Raw genomic sequence first — 14,706 nt, forward strand, 5'->3', positions numbered from 1 at the left:
AAAAAACAAGGAAGATATGGCAGGAGCCAGAGCTGCATGCTTCAGCCTTGTGTGGAAGAGGAGGCTTTCCTGTTGCTGTGCAGGGCCAGCAGCTGCTATACCACCTTCCCAGGGTTGCTCCTGCACCATTGTCTCCTTGCAATTCCCATTAACTCTGTTTCTTTTTAGACACTTTTTAGGGGCTTTTTACTGCTCCTTTCATTCTGATTCTCATCAACAGAGGTGAGTGAATGAGAAAGGCTGTCAGTATATTTTTATTTCTGCCCACATGTGCCTGTCTTGCTGCCAGGTTCCACAGTAACACACTTACCTGACAGCACTGAGGAGACAGCAGCAAAGGCATTGAGCTTCAGTCCACAGACAGGATTGCCGGTGTGCAGCATTTCCACCATCAGGAGGATGAAACTGATGAGCAAGAGGCTGATGTACAGCATCTCTGACCCCAGTGACAGCCACAGGATTCCTGCCAGGAATCAGAAACCCCTCACATCAGTACCAAATGGTTTCTTCAAGGGAGAATACTCCTCCTTCCCAACCTAATCCTGAAAGGAAGTCTGTTGGAGAGAAGAGAGGTGGGGAAAACAACCAGCCCCCAACCTATCAGCAAGGATGCTGAGGGGGACAGAGTGTCATGGAAGATAGCTTGGCTGATCCAACACTGCAAAAGCTGAGAGGACCTAAAACAGCTGCCTTATATAAGCCACTGATATTCATAAACAGCAAGGTAAAGCCATGGGGGATATCTTGCTTGAGCAGTTATATTCACCACTCACTCTGCTGCTTGCATGGAGAGCGGGCACATTCATGCAGGGCTTATCAGTGGGACTTGAGTCATACCACAGCTCTCAGCCCAGCTCATTGTGTGGCAGGGATAGAGGAGAATGAGAAAAGACATTCAGTAATGCTGGGCTCTGGAAGAGCACACGATTCACTAAAGAAGAAATATTAATCTGACAAATGAAGCAGCACTGGGAGCACTACTGTTAGCAATTGCTAATGGCCCTAGAGGAGTCATTCCACTGGAGAAAAGGAATGCGAAGGAAACCCTCTTAACTCAGCTCCTCTCCTCAAACATCGTTATTCCCATTGAGTCACCCAGCTCTTCAGCAGGAATTAATGAGTTGCATTCCCTGCACAGAGGAGCTGGTTTGCTTGCTGCAGCAAGATCACAGACTGTTATTTCAGAGGTCAGATTGCCAAGAGTGTCCTGGAGGCCACAGGCACCAGCAGTGCTCAGAAGGCTCTGTATTGCTTTTCCTGTGAAAGCAGACTGGTCTCACTGCCCATGCTGGTGGCTGCTCTGGAGGCCTATGTCATCTTACAGTGGTACTGTGTGTAGGAAGGCGTGAAAGCAGGTGATAGAGCTGTGATACTGTGAGTGCCATGCTCATACTGATACTCCAATTAATCTTGAAGACCTCAGTGTCTTATAGAACAGAGGCTTTCTTTCAGATTTGGGTTGAAATTAATCAAGAAGCTGTAGGAGGAGTGTGAGGAGGGATAGACATATTTACAAAGATGTATTCTGGTTGCATGAGTCTATTTTCTCAGTCTTGGGGAAGACATTGGAACCAATAGAGCCAGAAGCCCTGGCAGAGAATGGAGCACGAGAAGGTGAGGAAGCAAAAAAAAAAAAAAAAAAAGGAATTACTGCTTCCAGTGAAAGGAGCATATTGTGGAAAATGCAAGAGCAATTCCTTTTGCGGGGAAGTCATTTATTTATGACAAAATGGAGATCCATGTGATTTCAAAATGATCTTGTAACATCAGCGTCATTTGATTTGTGTAAATGCTCTTTTAGAAAGAATAAGCATGAGAGGTTAATGTGCACAGTGCAACACTGGTACTGTACCCTTCATCTATGAATGCATAAGGTTTTATAAAAACAGGTCATCATTCTTAGCCATAGGATAGAGGAAGCAAGACAGAGAAAGAAGGTGAGCTCCACTAAAAGACTCATTTCCTTTCTGGCTGCTGTAGTTGCCCAGTGTGTGTTCCAGCCCATCCAGGTGTACTGACATTATCCCCAGGATAATTTGAACCATGTGACAGTGATAGGAACAGTCAGCTCTCCTGCCCAGATTTGATATTTGATGAGGCAGAATTTCACTCAAAGTGTGCCTTTTGGATGTCCTGATTACTTAGGAAGTGACTGGGCTCCCAGAGGCATCCAAAACTGCAGTACTGAGTGAACATCCAGCGCAAGGGAAGGAATGCCCTTGGGTGATGTCTGTCCCCTCCCTGTTGACTACATGAGTTGACAAGCTTGAACTTGATTACTTACTAAAAGAGATGAACCCCACTTCATGTGGGAGGAGGCTTGGAGATTCTGTTGCTGACCTCACAGATGATAGTAGTTTGGGCAAACATCTGGGAGGAAATCTTTCTATTTTTAGCATCCACAAGGCCTGAGTATTTGGGGACCCACCTCACTGTCCTCACGCAGGAGAAATGTTGCAGGTCCCTTGTCCCAAGGTGGTGCACTGGGTAGTTACGGTGAGATATGGGGATTTGCTCTTACCTCTCTCTGCAGGTGGAGAAAGCTCAATAAAGCTACGGCATTTCTCCTCTGAAACACAAAAACAAGGATATCAGCTTGTAAAACAGTGTAGGATAAGGTAAAAGAATACTTCTCCCTCCCTCTCTCTTCATTGCACGGCCACGGTCATTTGTATCTACCTGCCAGATCTTCTCACTTTTGATCTCTTTCTGACCATCCTTCCATACTCTCATGGGGCATGGTAGGAGAAGGCAATCTCTGGGTAAAACTAGGGGTGGCCCGTCTAGAAAAAAAATCAGCAATTTTTAAATGTTGTCAGTCTTTGGTGAATATATAAATCTGCTGCTACTTCTTCACCACTTTATTACCAGTCTCTGAGGGCTGTTGCTCAGGGCAATTGAAATGTAGCTTACAACAGACCACAGACCCACCTCTTCTGAAGACATGTATTCCCACTCACCTCAGGCAAATCAGTTTGCAGAATTGATTTCCCAAGAAGAAAGCAAAAAAATTCTCTTCCCATATATTTCATGTTAGAGATATGAGATCCTCTTCTGAGACAAAGAATCACACAGAAAGTAAGTCTTCTGTCGTCCCAGTTTAGGCATACTATTTAGACAAATGTTTGTTTTTGCTTTGGCTTTTTATAGAGGCCAGATACAAACTATTAATGAAGGGTCCACCATTATTATCTTTAAGTCTTTCTTAGCTGTGTACTGCACCACTGCATTTGAGGGTCCTGTCCTCTATTTGGCACGGTATTTTCTCCCAAGAATACAAGCCTGCAGTTTTTCATGTAAGAATCTCATTTTCTTAATTTCTATCCCCAGTTCTAATCTCTCCCAATCCCCTGTATTACTTCTATCATCTGTGGCTCTCAGGATGCTACCCAGTTTAGTGCCATCTGCTGTCTTCATTAACTTGCCGCTTGCTACTTCACCTAGAACTTTAATGAGGTTATTCAGTAATGGTTCATCTAAAGCTGATCCTGAGATTAGCCTGAATAATGAAATCCTTTCTCCAGCTCAGTTCAATTCAAACTCCTGTTGCTGATCAAAGTCTTGTTTTTGTTTTTGTTTTTTTTAAGTTGTTGTTCTCTCTGCGCTTGCTTCAGAGACCCTCAGCAGTGGGTAGATAGTACTCACTTTATAGGAAGCAGGGGACTGAGGCTGACTATGACTACCCCATGCTCTGGTGCAATCCAGATGTAACACGCTCTCAGCATTCCTTCAGGCATCAGGGTTATTCCAGGACTGCCTGGTGGCCAAACAATTCTTTCAGAGAAAGCTGTCAAATTACGTATTCCCACTCCCACAAGCACCATGGAAACACACTCCAGACCAAATCAGCCCCAAATAAACACATCTCTTTCCACAGTATATATGTAAAAGCTCATAATGAAGCAATCCCCTCATTAGGACATGAGATTTTCAAGCATGTTCCTGCTTCCACCTCTCTTCTGTCTTTTGTTCACCTTTATGTATGTACGCATCTATGCATGTATTCATTCATTTAATTGATTTTCACAGTCTTAAAGCAACAGATAAGAAAATGAGCAATGCTGTACTAGAATGGTCAGTCAGTTAGAGAAGGGGAGATAGACAAGATGACCTTTAAGGATTCCTTCCAACTCAAACAGCTCTATGATTCTATTTGTGTTGGGTAGACCTGAAGAGCAGGGCAGTGGCTCAGTGGAAAGTGACTTCATCATTGCATCTTTAGTTATGCATCTCTCTGATGGCCATCTTCTGGGTCAGTTCTGATCCCCAATATGTGCCAGGCTGTAAAGTGCATTTGTGCACTGCGAAGCATCCACCTGTACTGATGTGGCACCAATTCCTGCAGAAGGACTGCAGCAGGACTGGGCAAGAGCAAATTCAGAGTGAAAAAAGACATGGGATCTAATACAGGCTGCATGACCAGCCTCTGGCTCTCCACAGTTTGGAGTGCCAGTTTATAGTCAAAAATCACAAGTCAGACCTGTCACAATATCACAGAAATTACTAAAAATTAAAATGCTGTGTCTCTAATCTCAAGTCAATTTGCCTCCTACCTTTGATTTCTCTCTGGTCATAATCTCAAGCTTTTCTCTGCATCAGTAATGCAAGACTTCTCTTTCTCTCCTTATTGCTTTTTGTTTGTTTGATAAAAGCCCAATCCCTATTCATTTCATACATCTCCTCAGTTTGGTGATTTAAGGAGAATGTCAACAAATGTAATCCTCACAGTTGTTAACTACAAGTTGACAACACCGAATTAAAATCCTCCTGTTTCAATTTAGCAGGGGATATACACAGATGTGCCCTGTAGAGCATGAAGTGAACTATGTGTAGGAATGGAGTTCAGGGGAAGGAAAAGGAGGGCCACTCCAGTGCCCATCAGGATGAATGGTACAACCACAAAGTCACCGTCACCATCACCTGCACTCCACAGCCCCCATTCCAGACAGAAGGGTATGCCAGAGACAGGCATTCTGCCTTGCTACCATCTGTAAACATCTCTGTGAAGGACAGAAGTACAAAGACAGTGCACAGGGTTGGTGCCATCAAGGAAAACGAAGAAGGCTGTTCTCTTAAGTGCTGTCAGCCTCCACCTTTCAATTCTGAACTCCTGTGGAGTAAAAGCAAGGGGAAAAGTTGTGGCCATCTGGGCAAGACGCTACCTGGCCCTTCCATGCTCTCTTCACAGGAAAGCCACATCCCCGTGTGGAAGTATCTGAAGGAAAAGCGGTCATCCCCGGTCTCCCAGCTGTAATGCACCTCCTCCTGGGCTGAAGCATTGCTAGCAGCTGCATCAGGCGTAATGGGGACACCGATGCACTTAGAGTCTTTGCTCTTCCCACACAAAGGCTTGGGCACTTTCTGGGTCCCGGTGCACCAGTAGCTGCTGAGCAAGGCGGTGGTGGAGAGGCTGAGTGCCAGCAGGTTCAGGATAACTGCCAGGAAAGCACGGCGCCACGGCAGCATCTTCAGCAGCTCCATCTACAACACAGAAACAGAGGGACTGTCAGACCAGCCATCTAGTGTCATAAACCCTAGTTTTTCCAGGGGGAGCACATGGGGAAGGGATATGCATAGGAGAAGCAGTCTGTGCTCCTCACAACATTCCAGCGAAGAAGGACCCTTTTCCTAAAAGCCAGAGCAGTGGAGAAATAGCTCAGTTTCAACCATTTCAAAAAACGCTGGAGATGTGTACTGGGGAAGAGAGGGCGACCCTGTGGAACTACTGGGACTAAATGCACTAAGTGAACCAATTTCCCCCAAATGCCAAGTGTTTCCACTACATGAAACATGACGAATACTTTGTTCAGCTAAATGAGAATTCTTTCTGCCACGTACCCCAAAACGCTTCTTCAAGCACCGTTAATTCCTTTACCTAAGGAGGCAGATAGGATACTGATTTCAGAGAGGGGAAAGACAGGGAAATGTTCTCAGATCACACTCAAAACAGTGGCCTGCCCCAGGAGGACACCCAGCTACCCACACCCAGCAGCTTGAGTTCAAACTCAGAGCAGCACCTCCCACTTGAGCAAGCACTGCTCTGCACATCATAAATTTCGTAGAATGGTTGGATAACAGTGTCTGTGCTCTCATACAGAGTGCCAAAAGGCTGTTTTTTGTTTTTGTTTTTTAAGAATGAATGGTGTCACAAATATTATTCTCAGTTTTAGCTCATCACAATAAGTAATTCTGAAGACAGTTTGTGTACCAGGGTCCTGTGGTCTTTCTCTCTCAGAGAGAAGCTTAAGATTTTAAGGTTCCTGCAAAACCCTGCACTGACTTCTGAGTACCCATCTTATCACTCCACAGATTGATTAGATGTCATCTACCCACATATCAACTTTCATGTAATCAACGCATGCCTCTTCCCACATGGCACACCCTATGTTTGGCACAACTTCATCCAGATACTCCCACCCTTTCCTATTTATGACTCTCAAAATATATTTGACCACAAATAGATTTGGTTTGTACAGACATTGCCTGCTGCTGGCCTCTTCACACAACTTCTGTTGACTCACTCAACGCTGAACGTGTGTGAAAGGCCCAGCATATTGTGGACAATACTATGAAAAATTAGAAATAAACAATCACGTTGTTTGTGACAGTCTTACAGGAATACAGATGAAAGCGATGCAGTTAGTTAGCAGCACTTTTTTCTGCTAACCAGCAAGCTCAGAAATGTGGCCAACAGAAATGCTGCTGAAACACTGCTTAGAAGATTTGATTAGCATCTCATCACTTAGAAAACAGTGCCTGATCCAGAACATCTTCATCAAAGGCAAGAAAATACTCAGTTCATGAAAAATTCCTGTACCGTCTTATGTTCTGGCTTCTTTTGCTTCCTTCAGAGCACTTATTTCAGCAATTGAAACCCCAGAGATGGAACCATCATAGTGGCATGGTAACTAAAGAATTCAATGATCTGGAGGCATATTGGATACCACCAACCTTCAGAGTGGTTTGTCAGTTGTTCACTCATTCTTGGTTATACTTTCCTTCACCAGGTTTCAGTTTGTTCACACTTTTATTGAAAATAATCTTTCCACTCACAATGTTGACCAAAAAAAAAACAAGCCAAAACAACAAACAAATAAACAAAACACCTAAACATTTTTTTCCTAATTTAAATTCTCAGTAGTAGGACAAAAATTCTCTCCAGCTGATTTGTTACAGTTGGTCAAAGGCCATATTATTTCAGAACCAGTGACAAGGAAAAAAAAAAAAGATAAATGAAGCAATTCAGAAGCAGGAACTCAACCAGTGATGCCAAGACTGTAGGAGATAAGAAGCAGATCTGAACAACATCTTCATGAGAACATTTTCAGAAACGTTTCCCTCCATAAAAGCCATACACTGACAGTAACTGACCACAGTACCTAGATAACCCCCAAAAGGAAAGAAATTTGCATTTACCTTACTAGCAAGTCCTTGAAGTCCTGTTAATTTGGAGGAGTAATACAGAAATAGAACTCACAATTTGTCTTCGGTTTTACTTGTCTCTAAATTTCCCAAGAAACCAAACTGCTTCAACCCTCCTTTCTCCTTCGTCTCCTCCTCTCTTCCCTTGCCCACTCCCTCCCCATGATTATTAAACGCTATCCCTCCAGCCAGCAGCTGGTTTGTGGGAAATGGTCATTTTGTAATCTACAATGCAATCACAGCACAGCTGTTCTGGGAGATTATATGGGAAATGCTTGGTGCTGCGGACTGGGATTAAGTGCAGCATTCACAGAGTAAAAAGTTTCTGTGAAGCACAGAAGGATTCCAAGCTATCTCTGGGCAGTGGCTGTTTGGAAACTTGAATGGAATGAGATGGCAGCTCTCTGATTGGTGCTGCAGGGGACAATGATCTTAGCTTAGGAACTACCAACATTCTGGGCATCAATTAGTCCCCTCCTGTGCACACAACCTCAGCAGATGACAAGGACCCAAAGTTCCCATCTTTGGGATGTCTTCCTGGCCAGATTCCAATCACAGAAAGGGGAGAAATAAAAAGTGGGGCTAGGATAGCGTATGTGACTGAATTTGCTCTGAGTACTGTGCATTTCAGACTCTAAATACATCTTGCTCCAGCTCTCCCCACAGGCAATGGGAGTTGTAATGAAAAAAAGGAGTCCCTTAGCAGAACAAGTGCTGAGTGACAGACAGGCCCTGCGAAACAGTGGTGAGTCTAACAAGTGCAGTACTCAAAGGGTGGTGTCCCTCGTATTTGCAGCTTTACCAAGGCATGAAGTTCACCAGGAATTCCAGCTCCCAGCAGCTTCACATCAGATGAATTTGGAAAGCTAGAAAGAAACAGAAAGATTCACACTCACCCAAAGTCCCCTCTGAGCTCCTGCCTTGAAAGCTTAGAGGCCCTATGATACTTGAGGGCTTAGTTACAGCTTGTTTAGCAACAGAACAGCAACAGTGGCATCACCTCTCATGAGAAGGAGCAGTCGCTAGAGGGCTCAGAGCAGCTCCACGTGGAATAAGGGTGTGAGAGAGGTGCTTCTCCCACGCTGTGCTTCCATCATGAGACGCAGGTGTACCAATAGCTCTGGGGACTGCACAGCCCAGGGGTTCAGGAGCCTGCATAGAGGCAGTGCTGTTACAGAGTGCTGACCCTCCATGCCTTCAGCATTACAGTTGATGGCTGCACAGTTATTTTCATCCCAGCCACTGCTTAAGCTCCTCTAATATAGATAATCATCACTAAGATGGGCTAACTGAAGGCAATGCTGAATGTTTCCGTGCTTCACAAGCTGTCTGGGGCTTTTTGATTAAAAGCAAGGCTCTGTTTGACACAGATGTTCTTAATTTGCTGAAGGAGCTGATGCTGAAAAGAAGAGCAGTAGTATTTTTTCATTGTTTTGTCTCTGCATCTGAAGACCTTAAGTTTGGCTTCTTAATGCTCAGTTTAAACAAGACAAAACAGAACAAAAAGCCCAAGTGGTTCTCAAGCCCAAGAATAAATCAAATTTCACTACGAATAATCCCTAACGTTCATAAGGTTCTAATTTTAAGCACAAGTTCTCATTAAAATCCAGGATGCTATGTCAGTTCCTAAAGCTAGGATCATGGAATATATATTAATGAAATGTGACTGAATTTAGATTTATGGACATGGGCTCAGGTTTAAAATAAATTTATCAGATATATGCTACGGCTTTAAAAATATGCCAGATTTAGTATCCTGAATAATGGCAGATATTTATCCTTCCAGAAGATGGCAATCTTTCTCTAGTCTTCTTTTCAGGAGTCTGCTATTCCTGTGTGAGCCTGGGAGAAGCAAAATCCAAGTTTGGACTTCTATCCCTTCTGTTTTTGCAGGCTTTTTTTTTTTTTCCCTTCTTTTTCCTCCTTCTTTTCCCCCTCATTGGTATGAACACATTCTCTTTCCTTCCCTTGGGGATGTTGGGCAGTGGATCCTTGTCTTTCAATTGTATGAGCCTGAGAGACTTTTGAAATCAATGGGGAAAGAAGTGAAATGGATGCAGAAGCCCAACTGGTCATTTGCTCCCCCTTCTGTCCTGCACAAAGTTATTCTTTTTAATACATTTCTCAGCATTTTGTCAAGTAACCTACTAACTTTTTCAGAGTATTTCCATGCCCAGATTATTGTGCACAGCTCATAGAACATCAACACAAGAGCATGTTTCCTGACATTAGACAAAATTCCCTTAGCAAAATATTCTTTCTTTTAAAATCTCCATTCCAGCTTTGCCTAAATCTAATGAATTACAGACAGGAAAACATCATTCTATCTGTCTCTCCCCCTGCTATGCCTTCCAGTTTTCTCCTCTTTGCATCTGGTGTTTCCCACCATAGTTTGGCTTTGCTACAGGTTTGAGATGTCTCTTTCTTTTTGAACTCAGTAGTAGCCAGTCCCTGGTGACTCGTTTCAAGTTTGCCCGTTGATGTGAATACCCACAGCAGTTGGTTTCCTGTTCAATCAGCCAAGCATTTGGTTTACAGAAACAAAACAAGGGAACAAAACACATGACACAATCTCAGCAGAACACCTCTGTAGAGATTGCCAAATCTACAAAAGCCTGGGGATTTAGAAGAGGTGCATTTTCATCCCAGCTGTATCGTACACACTTAGGGTGTATCCTGCCCAAAAGTGACACTCTTAACTCCCCAGGGTTGTTGGTGATAAAGAAGGGCAAGAAACCCTTACCAGATAGGGCCCAATAATTACAATACTTAGCTGGCAGATCCCAAGAGGCACACAGCTCTTCATAGCCCTCTACTCAGCTCTGCATCCCAGGTGTACCAGAGACCATATACTCTCCAGACATCAGTTCTTCAGCCATCCTGAGGAGAAAGAGAGGAGAAAGAATGGCTATTTACACCCATAAAGTCACTCTGTGGAACCTGGACAAAAGCACGCTCATACTCACCCGGCATTCCTCACATTCTTCACACATGACACTTCCGTGTACCATTCACCCCCTGCTCCTGTTTGTGCTGTTTTTGCAGGAAGACGTCCAACGCTGCTGTCCCCTCCCTCACTGCCACACAGCCAGCAGGATGTGTCTGGGCGGCAGTGACACCGAGCGAGCCAGACTTCCTAAAGCCAGTGACAGACTGCAAATGCCAGATTTCTGCCTGAGCTCCGAATAATTCCACTCAGATTGTAACCTTTATTTAGCTGTTTGTATGATGCATTAACTCTTGCTCTGCGAATGACCTCACCAGGCATTTTTTTAGTCAAAGCACATTTAAAGGTGAATTCTGTTTTTAAACATGAACAGCTTACGTTGCTAGACAGCACGTCTGTGGTATAACAGGCATGAAGATTGAACTGGAACAAGCACAAAAATGAACATAGAAGCTTGCCATTAGTTTTAACAGAACTTTACATTTTTTTTCCCCAAGCAAGTCTTAGTTAGTTGTTTTCTGTTTAACCTTTATTGTTTGAAACATTCAAAAACGCATAGAAAGCAAATCAAAAAAATCAAATGTATTTACACAGAGGATTCACTTAAAGATTCCAAATGCCTCCATTTCTAGATATGCAATATAAGACTATCCGAAGGAGGGATGCTCTTCAAAGAATGCTAAAACCTGCACAAGATGAGCATGGACTCGCCTCACTTCTTTCTTTCTTTTTGACTGTCAAGACATTCTGTGAGATCTTACCAGATGTTTTGAAATGCTGCAAGTTTGTAGTTTCATTGGCTTTCTGAACTTTCTATTTCATCATAGTACTTTATGTCAGTGTCAGAATCAGTGTCCACTTCTGCAGAGTACGTCTTTACAATTTGGTAATCCCTTTTATGACTTTTTTTTTTTTTTTTGCCAGTTTTAAATCTACCCGTTATGGGATCTCAGTCTGCTCCTGCAAAGAATCAGAAACACCTAGACTCAACGGCTGTCACAGGTTCATAGTTTTTTGTCATCAAGAGGGACTGGTACAACACCACAGTCTGATCTTTTGTATAACAGAAAGCAAAGAATTCAATCATTTCTAGATAAAAACAGAGCTCCTGCTGGAGCTATAGCACATATTTTATACAGCTAAGTAGTATTGACTATGCAATAGGATATGATGGAAAACCCATCACATCCTCAGAAAAGTTGTTCCAATGGTTAGTTAGCCTCATTCTTAAAACTTTGTTCTAGATTTGTAATCAGTGCATGTCTGCTTCAGTTTTCCCACCTCATCAGTCTGTTCCAAGACACAAATAAAGAGCCTGTGAAATGATTTCCTAAAAATGCTATTGTAGGAGTCACAAATCAATGCATTTCATTAGAGGCACACAGTGTGATCTAATGAGCTGGCTGGCAGCTGAAATTCCTGTTTCTGTGCTTGGCTCTGACACATGATTTTCCCCTCTTATTGGCCAAGTCATTAGAGGTGCGTTTACACTGCAGTCAAAGCAGTGGCAGTGATGGGGAGTAAACATTTGGTGCTTGTTTTAGTTGGGTGTTGCTAACAATTTTGCTTCAGCAAAATGGAATGCAATGCAGGATATAAACCTCAGTCCAGAAACGGGGTAAATTAAGCTGTGCTGAATTCCACTTTGCAACAGCTAGACTGATAGTTCAAAAATAGCTTGTTTTCCTACACCATGAAGTTGGGCCTTCACAGTCATTCCCACGGACACACTTCTACAGCACAGCTGATTCTTGTTGATGTTGGAATCAACATAAAGCTGGTGGGAAAGAGACACTGTATTGATAATGACAAAAGCAAAAGATCTAAAATTAGTGTGTTCAGAGAGTATGTTGCATATGCAGGTGATCTTATTGTCAAACACAAAAAAAAAAAAAAAGAAATAGAAATGGAAAAACCCCATAGTTTTTGCACTTGGATTCCACGTATGGAAATAAATATATCAAGACAATGTTTTCCAGCTTTGTTAAATCTTTATTGCAGTATGGTGAATCAGAATACGGAGAACTAGAGGAAACCTCCAAGAATACCCAGTCAATTCACCTGCACCAGGATGACCTAGACACCATGAAGACCTTCAAGCCTACTCTTGAGGTTTTTTGTAAGGTTGCTCTGAAAGTAATGTCTCCTATTTATTTCTATGGAAATTACAACAGATACAAAGAACACAATAGCGCTATTTGATAGAGCACATTATCAGCTACAAAATACTATTTTTCAACATAGTTACCATTCAGTTTGCACAGATGAACTGATCAAGATGTTCTTCTTTCCATGATGTGACAGCTCTGCATGGACATCTGGAATATTGCTTGTCCTTCACATTGGCGTTGCCACTGCTGAAATGAATCACCTACCATCTCACTGTGATCATATCCACTGTTTGATCTCCATCAACATTCAACAGATTGATGAATGTCAATGGGTGCAACTTTTTCTGCATGGAGGAATTCAAACATGGTTCAAAAGCACTTCCGTGTCAAATTCCATTTTGTCAGAATGCCCCTCTGCTGCCACCTATCTCACAAGAAAAAAAAAAAAGAATATTGGCAGGAAGGTTCAACCTCTACTGTCACACCACCAATATCCACCTCTGATGTCATGGGCCAACATAATAAAATACTTTGGGAGAGGTCCTTGTACTACATCCTGGATTTAAATCATTCTATTCCCTTGTTTTATCTTCATTTCAACCTACTCAAAATATCCATCAGAAAACTATTCTATCTCTGCTAAATGCTTAAGGATTCCATTGCACATCTGAATTATTTACTCACACGGATTATCCCCTGGAGGTCATTGAAGCTCTATGGTTTACTGAAGTTATACTCACATGCTAGTAATTGAGGAACTGAAGCTTCAAAAGCAGACTCCGAGCTAGCAGAAGAGGTTTGGAAATCAAAATGAGTAAGACAGAGAGTTAGCTTTTTTGAGGTAAGGTGTGGGAGGTGTTTTTGTTCTTCAGCTATTAAAAACTCCTTTCCTTGGCATTCAGAGAAAAAAAAAAAGAAAGAAAAGAAAAAAAAGGAGAGAGAACTGGGAAAGGAAAGATTCATGAATCAGGTGGCAGCATGGCAGGAGGCACGGCCACCTGGGTGGCCAGGAGGCATAAGGGAGTTCCTCAGGCCAGCTTCCCCAACAGAGCAGAGCTGGCAGGGAGCATGAGTCGGAGGAGCTGAGGTCTGAGACACTGGTCTAAAGGGAATCATAAAACCACCCTTCTTTAGAGAGCTGAGCAGAGGTTATGTTACAGAGGTTGCTTTGAAATAGACAGCGCTAAATATTGCAATTCCACATTTTATCTCACTGGACATCGTAGTAATTATCAAAGATTCAAGCCTGAGGGCATCTCTTTTTTCCCAGACTTAATGAGGATGTCATATCCCTCTCTGTCTCTCCATGGTCCCATGCTGCCTATGCACTGCGGTGGGAACCAGGCCTGGACACAGGGCAAGGGTGCTACAAGTTTGGGGCACGAGCCCCACACCATGGCAGGCCTGAGGCAGCTGATGGTGCTATTCAAAGGCCTCTGAGAAGAAGGAGGGCTTGGTGTCCAGCACTCGCTTGCATATGCTTCCCCAGCTGTGGTGTGGATGTCTGGGCTCTGCTGCAGCCACAGGTACCCAGGCTTCCCCACACAGCTGGGGGGAAGGGAGTGTCCCACTCAGTGGAAACAGAAACGAGAAGTACTTTGGCGATGGCACACGAAAGAGCTTGGGCGTCTCCCTCTTTCCTTCTGTATTTCTCTTCCCTCCTCACAGCTAGATTTCTAGGTGCCTGAGTCCCCCCGGGCTGCCTGACAGGCCCTGCTGCACTGTGAGCATGGCTGCTGCCTCCTGGGCCGGGGCAGGCTGGGGCGAGGCAGCCACAGCCCTCAGCCCAAGTGTAGAGCAACCCGGGCCTTTGTCAAGTGCAGTTGTTTCCATCAGGCTTGCTGTTAAAAAAAAATAATAATAATAATTAACAAATGTCCTTCTCCTGGGCTTATTCTGAGCAGGCTCAAGCTGCAATTACTCAGCAGCTTGTTATTCAGCCAGATATGGGGCGGGGATTTTTGTGAAAGATGGAAAAGGATGCTTTCCTAACAGAAAGGGTGTGTGATTTCTTCTAAAGGAAGACAGTATTAAGAGGGGCTCTTTTTAAATGAAAACGTCAACTTTGTTTTCTTTCTTTCTTTTTTTTTTTAAATTAAGTATTTCCCCTTGTCATCAGAAACAGTTAAGTGGTTTGGAGTGAAATTAGAAACAAAAAGAACACAATAATATAGCCAAAACAGATGTGAGATGGTAGATGCTGGCTTCAAGTTTGGCAAAGTAAAA

At 43.3% G+C, this 14,706-nt stretch overlaps 1 protein-coding gene across 3 annotated transcripts in view; it reads right to left on the minus strand.

The window, feature by feature from the left end:
• Positions 1 to 12,187, minus strand: part of GSG1 (germ cell associated 1) — a 14,109-nt gene extending 1,922 nt beyond the window's left edge. The window contains exons 1-7 of one of the 3 annotated variants that reach the window (XM_019614280.2): positions 10,389 to 12,187; positions 10,187 to 10,302; positions 8,423 to 8,574; positions 8,225 to 8,288; positions 5,163 to 5,481; positions 2,522 to 2,569; positions 311 to 463 (exon numbers count right to left, since the gene is read on the minus strand). In XM_019614280.2, the coding sequence (XP_019469825.1) occupies positions 311 to 463; positions 2,522 to 2,569; positions 5,163 to 5,481; positions 8,225 to 8,288; positions 8,423 to 8,574; positions 10,187 to 10,228 (778 nt within the window). In that variant the 5' untranslated portion in view covers positions 10,229 to 10,302; positions 10,389 to 12,187. The other 2 variants (XM_031554163.1, XM_031554164.1) reach the window with 2 other exon arrangements.
• Between the last annotated feature and the right edge of the window lie 2,519 nt (positions 12,188 to 14,706).

The sequence above is a fragment of the Meleagris gallopavo genome, chromosome 1 (assembly GCF_000146605.3).
Source record: "Meleagris gallopavo isolate NT-WF06-2002-E0010 breed Aviagen turkey brand Nicholas breeding stock chromosome 1, Turkey_5.1, whole genome shotgun sequence".
In the NCBI taxonomy this organism is placed as follows: Eukaryota; Metazoa; Chordata; class Aves; order Galliformes; family Phasianidae; genus Meleagris; species Meleagris gallopavo.